Here is a 6,700-nt window from a genome sequence, read left to right as displayed (position 1 = left end):
TTCTAAGTCTTTCTTGCCCTGCTATGCCTACTGGTATGACTGTTTTTGCGTCACTCGTTTTAACGCAGCATAACTTGTTCACGGGCTCAACGGCAGATGTTTCCACCTTGCGCACGACTTGAACAAGTCCAAGGTTAATATTGGACAGTTAGAAAAGATTACATAACAATTTGGCAGTGAGGGTCTTCATAAATGTACATATGTATACAGTGTATATGCTATTGTTGCATACAGTCATGGCTACTGCTATTCATTGTCTAATGGGCTATAATGACAAAACCTTCCATTTCTAAACGCTATGTGTTTTCAATGTTTTTGGGCTACAAATTAACATAATTTTTTAACTAGGCTAGAGTAAATTCAACTTCTTCGTGTAGGTCTATAAACTATTTCCACGACGTGTTATTTTTTATTTTACTGCTTAAGTAGCCCTGTTTCTCCCTTCTTTCAGCAGATGGCGGTAGCGGGTTTTTTCCACCAGCTACTTGATTTACGGGGAGAATCCAACATGTCAGCCTCCATGTCCAGATTATGTTCAGAATTGTAATGAAAAGATTTCTAGACAAATGGAAGTCCTACAGACACAGATTCGTTCCGTGGATTGCATTGAATCTTCGTAAAAATGAGAGGTAATTCTGAAGTCTCTGAATTAAGTGTACAATGTCAATGGTTTTATGTATGAAAAAATGTATCGAGAAAGGTGCACAATTCAGTGCAATTGTGTTGGCCTATGTTAATATAATGGTAACAATTTAGTTAACTATAGCAATTTAATTCATGTAATTAAAGTACTTGCTGATGGCAAGACCACTCTAGATTTCTGAAATACTCGTAATATTCTATTTATTCCTCTCGCTCTAGTGCTTAAGCGATTAACAGGAAACGAACTTCCTAAATGTGCAGACTGACCCAATTTAGATTGCTTGAGAAAATGTTAATGATAGCATATATACTTTTTGAACTGCAAAAATATTTAAATGAGCTCCCAATGCATTTCAACTGAATTTAAAAGGGCCAGAAAAACAAAACGTATAGACATATCTCTTTCACCGTTTAAGCTATCAACTCCAAACCAACATAGAAATGTTAAGACTGACCCTACTTAATAGCTTTTTGATTATTATATATCGTTTTTGAACTCTAACCAATTTTGAATGTGTATAACTTAACATGGGTTTGAATGAGAACCATAGTTATACAGAGGTAGCTATTCAAAATGGTCCTGCTCCTTGGCCAATTAAAGGTGCTATATGCAGAAATCACTCTACTATTTCCTGGTTGCTAAAATGTGAATATTTTGCCTAATTTTAGTTTGTGACAAAATAAGCAAGTACAGAAACTTGTGGAAAGTTGGTTAGGGCATCTTCTTCATGCATGACAAGTCATTTTTCCAACAATTGTTTACAGACAGATTAATTCACTGTATCACAATTCCAGTGGGTCAGAATTTACACGGACTAAGTTGACTGTGCCTTTAAAATTCCATCATGGCTTTAGAAGCTTCTGATAAATTATGTCAATTAGCCTGAGTCAATTGGAGGTGTGGTTGTATTTGAAGGCCTACCTTCAAACTCAGTGCTTCTTTGCTTGACATCATGGGAAAATCAAAAGTAATCAGCCAAGACCTCAGAAAAAAATTGTAGACCTCCACAAGTCTGGTTTATCCTTGGGAGCAATTTCCAAACGCCTGAAGGTACCACGTTCATCTGTACAAACAATAGTACGCAAGTATAAACACTATGGGATCATGCAACCGTCATACCACTCAGGAAGGAGACGCATTCTGTCTCCTAGATATAAACGTACTTTGGTACGAAAAGTGCAAATCAATCCCAGAACAACAGCACCCTGTGAAGATGCTGGAGGAAACGGGTACAGAAGTATCTATATCCACAGTATAACAAGTCCTATATTGACATAACCTGAAAGGCCGCTTAGCAAGAGAGAAGTCACTGCTCTAAAACCGCAATAAAAAAGCCAGACTACGGTTTGCGACTGCACATGGGGACAAAGATCGTTGAAGAAATGTCCTCTGGTCTGTTGCAACAAAAATAGAACTGTTTGGCCATAATGACCATCATTATGTTTGGAAGAAAAAGGGGGAGGCTTGCAAGCCGAAGAACACCATCCCAACCGTGAAGCACGGGGGTGGAAGCATCATGTTGTGGGGTTGCTTTGCTGCAGGAGGGACTGGTGCACTTCACAAAATAGATGAGATCGTGAGATAGGAAAATTATGTGGATATATTGAAGCAACATCTCAAGACATCAGTCAGGATGTTTAAAGCTTTGTCACAAATGGGTCTTCCAAATGGACAATGACCCCAAGCATACTTCCAAAGTTGTGACAAAATGGTATTGGAGTGGCCATCACAACATCCTGACCTCAATCCCATAGAAAATATGTGGGCAGAACTGAAAAAGCATGTGCGAGCAAGGAGGCCTACAAACCTCACTCAGTTACACCAGCTCTGTCAAGCGGAATGGGCCAAAATTCACCCAACTTATTGTGGGAAGCTTGTGGAAAGCTACCCAAAATGTTTGACCCAAGTTAAACAATTTAAAGGCAATGCTACCAAATACTAATTGAGTGTATGTAAACTTCTGACCCACTGGGAATGTGATGAAAGAAATAAAAGCTGAAATCATTCTCTCTACTATTATTCTGACATTTCACATTCTTAAAATAAAGTGGTGATCCTAACTGACCTAAGACAGGGAATTCTTACTAGGATTTAATGTCAGGAATTGTGAAAAACTGAGTTTAAATGATTTTCGCTGTGGTGTATGTAAACTTCCGACTTCAACTGTATCGTGTAGATAATCATTATACTATCTAAACCGCTGTGAAATATATTTTCAATAACCAAAAATATTGTATTTTCAGCTGTTTGAAGCTGGTGTACAAAACCAAAAGACTCAAAAACAAAACTTATGAATGGGAAGAATATAAATGGCAGACATAGAACAGATCTAGCGCTTCTTAGACTTGCGTTCAATGACAATAACAGATCTATAGTTCTTTGTGAATTTGGTCAGGTCGCCCAAAAAGTTACATATTGCATTTTTAAGCTATAAGACCATATATATAGATATAATAGAGGACTCTTCTGTGTATCTGTACCATTATGACATCTGTGACTGCATGGGCAATGCCATTGAGGCCATCTCCATTTTGAAGTAGACAATTTTCATCTCTACTAATATGAGTTGGTATACAAACTGAAAGTGTGCTCACTGCCATCTGGAGTGTGTTTCAACAGGTATAAAGCCAAGGTTGGTGAATTCCTGCCACCTCCAGTTATAGAATGTTTGCTCAAGAGTAATTAATTGGTTGATCCCTCCTGATGACTTGGATGGAATCGTGATCCTTCCTTAATCCATAGGAAGTCCCACCTAGTTGACTGCTTAAAAATGTCCCTGCAAAAACTAGTTTTATCCATCTAGGGTCCTCTATCATTCTCTATGTATAAGACCAACTTTCAAATGTTCAAGCTATCCTAACTTTCTGTTTTTTACCACCTTTAACTCTAAAAATATGCATAAAATAACCCACCACCAATAACTCTTGACCGTTCAAGCTAGACAGCAAACCAACATATTCAGGCTATCCAATCAATCAATTTTCCCATCTGCCTTCTTTTCCCAACTATAATCAGTCACTACCACTACTACTGCAGTCACTACTTATTTCACAACAATAGATACTTTAAGACAAGCTAACAAGCATATATTTTCTTAATGGAAATGTACTTTTCTAGTTTCATTGTCTTTACTTTGCATAATCTGCTGATTTATGTTGGCTATCCCCTTGATTATTAGAGCTTGCATTCTTGTCCTCAGGCAGGCAGCATCCAGACATTTAGTGGAAGCATATTTTCTTTAGCCTCATAGTAAGTGAAGAGCTGATTTGCAATGGCCTATTCTGTCCTTTTTTCCCCACAGAACTATTCGCCATGTCACAGAGCGCTCAAAAGACAGGCTGGTCTCGGATGAGGTGGTGTCAGAAACACTACTACACCTTTTTAGGGCACTGCTCAGAAATGACGTTGCACACCAGGGAGAGGTGTTACGTCTGCTTCCCGCCTCGACTCAAACCCGCTACCTCAGCCCAGAGACCACTGAGGGACCAGACATAGGTTGTGTTTTTGTTTCTGCCTTTTGTTAGGGAATGTAATCATGGGTGGGAAAGACATAGAAGCACAGCATTCGTTAAACCGGCTCCTAGGCACAGGTGTGCAGGCTTTTGTTTCAGCCCAGCACTAACGCAGCTTATTCAATGACTTAGGGGCTTGATGAGTTGTCGATTAGTTGAATTAATCGTCCTAGTTTACCATTTACCAGAGATAAGAATCAGACATAGGTCAAATGTATACAATATCATATACTTTTAAATACTTACTGACGTGTGCTTGATCGAAACTGTTCCAGTGTACAGAGGAAACTAAATCAAGCACAGCTCAACTATTTGGAGTGATTCCTCACGAAACCTAGACAAATATTGACCATGATTTGGGGGATTTTCATGAAATGTAATCCGTAGAATGGTCCTTTGGAGGAAGGATTGTTGACATACAGTGCATTCTGAAAATTTTCAGACCCCTTGACTTTTTCCATATTTTGTTACATTACAGCCTTATTCTAAAAAAGAATTCAATCGTTTTTTCCCCTCATCAACCTACACACAATGCCCCATAATGACAAAGCAAAAACAGGTTTTTAGATTTTTTTTGTACACTTATTTTTAAAAAACTGATCACATTTACGTAAGTATTCAGACCCTATACTCAGTACTTTGTAGAAGCACCTCTGGCAGCGATTACAGCCTTATTGGGTATGACTCTACAAGCTTGGCACACCTGTATTTTGGGAGTTTCTCCCATTCTTCTCTGCAGATCCTCTCAAGCTCTGTCAGATTGGATGGGGAGTGTCGCTGCATAGCTATTTTCAGGTTTATCCAGAGACGTTAGATCGGGTTCAAGTAGATCGGGTTCAAGTTGGCTGTGTGCGTAGGGTCATTGTACTGTTGGAAGGTGAACCTTTGCCCCAGTCTGAGGTCCTGAGTGCTCTGGTGCTCTGTTTTTCAGCGGCAGAGACTGGGAGACTAGTCAGGATCAAGGGAAAGATGAACGGAGTGAAGTACAGAGAGATCCTTGATAAAAACCTGCTCCAGAGCGCTCAGGACCTCAGACTGGGGCGAATGTTCACCTTCCAACAGGACAACGACCCTAAGCACACAGACAACACAGCAGTGGCTTCGGGTCAAGTTTCTGAATGTCCTTGAGTGGCCCAGCCAGACTAGAAACTGATGGAAAATCTCTGGAGAAACTTGAAAATAACTGTGCATGCTGGATGGATGCTCCCCATCCAATCTGGCAGAGCTTGAGAGGATCTGCAGAGAAGACTGGGAGACACTCCCCAAATACAGGTGTGCCAGGCTTGTAGCGTCATACCCAAGAAGACATGAGGCTGTAATCGATGCCAAAGGTGCTTCAACAAAGTACTGAGAAAAAGGGTCTGAATACTTATGTAAATTTGTTATTTCAGTTTTCTATTTTTAATAAATTAGCAAAAATGTCTAAACCTGTTTTTTGCTTTGTCATTATGGGGTTTTGTGTGTAGATTGAGGGGGAAAAGCTATTTAATCAATTTTAGATAAGAATCAAGGGCTGAATACTTCCGAATGCACTGTATGTAAAAGCATAATTGAGAAATAATTGATCAAAGTTTGCATATTTATGACATTTTGGCTTTCTCCTTTAAGACTACATAATGTTTCATCGGTAGGTGCTACAAAGCAAACATTAGTGTCATATGAAGCCTTACCGCTTGTTCTGTAGTATTTTGATCCCCCCCCCAAAAAAAATATATTTCTGAAATATATCAAAATATAAACATGAATATTGGAAATATACAAATTTAGATTTGGCCATTTTTTTTTTGTATATATTGTAGAACATAATATACTCAACGGGCATATTAGTTCCAGAGTGGCATAAAGTTATGGCCCATTTTATACAGAGAAATTGGCGTAGTAGGCAATCACAGACCTCCTTTTACTTATGTATTGCACTCCCTGCAAATCACCAGCAGAGAGCGACCCTTTTGAATCCATTTTCACGTTCAATCTGTTAAGGTTTACAAATCGGATAAAAGTAGCAGACATCCCACTCTGGAACTTTGATATGCCCGTGGAGTAAACTATGTTCAATAATATGTATAAACATTTGCCAAACCAACAATGGTATACAGTATTTTCAATATTCATTTTTGAATACTGTATAAACATGTATGTATTTCTTTATTGAAATCAAAATACTAGTCATATTACATATCAAGAGCTTCATATGACAATTTTTTTTTGCTTTGAAGAACCTAGAGATTAAACATTAGGGAGTCATATTGGAGTCCTGGGCAAGGCCAAAATGTCACTTTGAATGTATTTTAAGTGTTTGACTCTATACACTGAGTATACCAAACATTAGGAACACCTTCAGAACAGCCTCAATTCATTGGGGCATGGACTCTACAAGGGCCAACATCCCTGTGGAACACTTGACACCATGTTGACCCCAATGCTTCCCACAGTTGTCAAGTTGGCTGGATGTCTTTTGGGTGGTGAACCATTCTTGATAAACACAGGAAACTGTTGAGTGTGAAAAACCCAGCAGCGTTGCAGTTCTTGACACTCAAACCGGTGC

At 38.9% G+C, this 6,700-nt stretch overlaps 1 protein-coding gene across 3 annotated transcripts in view; it reads left to right on the top strand.

Annotated features, from left to right (window-relative positions):
- The first annotated feature begins 452 nt into the window (after positions 1–452).
- setd9 (SET domain containing 9) overlaps positions 453–6,700 on the top strand; it is a 30,809-nt gene continuing 24,561 nt past the window's right edge. Inside the window, exons 1-2 of one of the 3 annotated variants that reach the window (XM_023983298.2) lie at positions 453–629; positions 3,945–4,138. In XM_023983298.2, coding sequence (XP_023839066.1) covers positions 532–629; positions 3,945–4,138 — 292 coding nt within the window. In that variant the 5' untranslated portion in view covers positions 453–531. The remainder of the gene's footprint in view (positions 630–3,944; positions 4,139–6,700) is intronic. The other 2 variants (XM_023983299.1, XM_023983300.2) reach the window with 2 other exon arrangements.

The sequence above is a fragment of the Salvelinus sp. IW2-2015 genome, linkage group LG4q.1:29 (assembly GCF_002910315.2).
Source record: "Salvelinus sp. IW2-2015 linkage group LG4q.1:29, ASM291031v2, whole genome shotgun sequence".
NCBI classification, from domain to species: domain Eukaryota; kingdom Metazoa; phylum Chordata; class Actinopteri; order Salmoniformes; family Salmonidae; genus Salvelinus; species Salvelinus sp. IW2-2015.
Note: the sequence above shows the minus strand (reverse complement) of the source record. Positions and strands in the feature narration are given on the sequence as shown.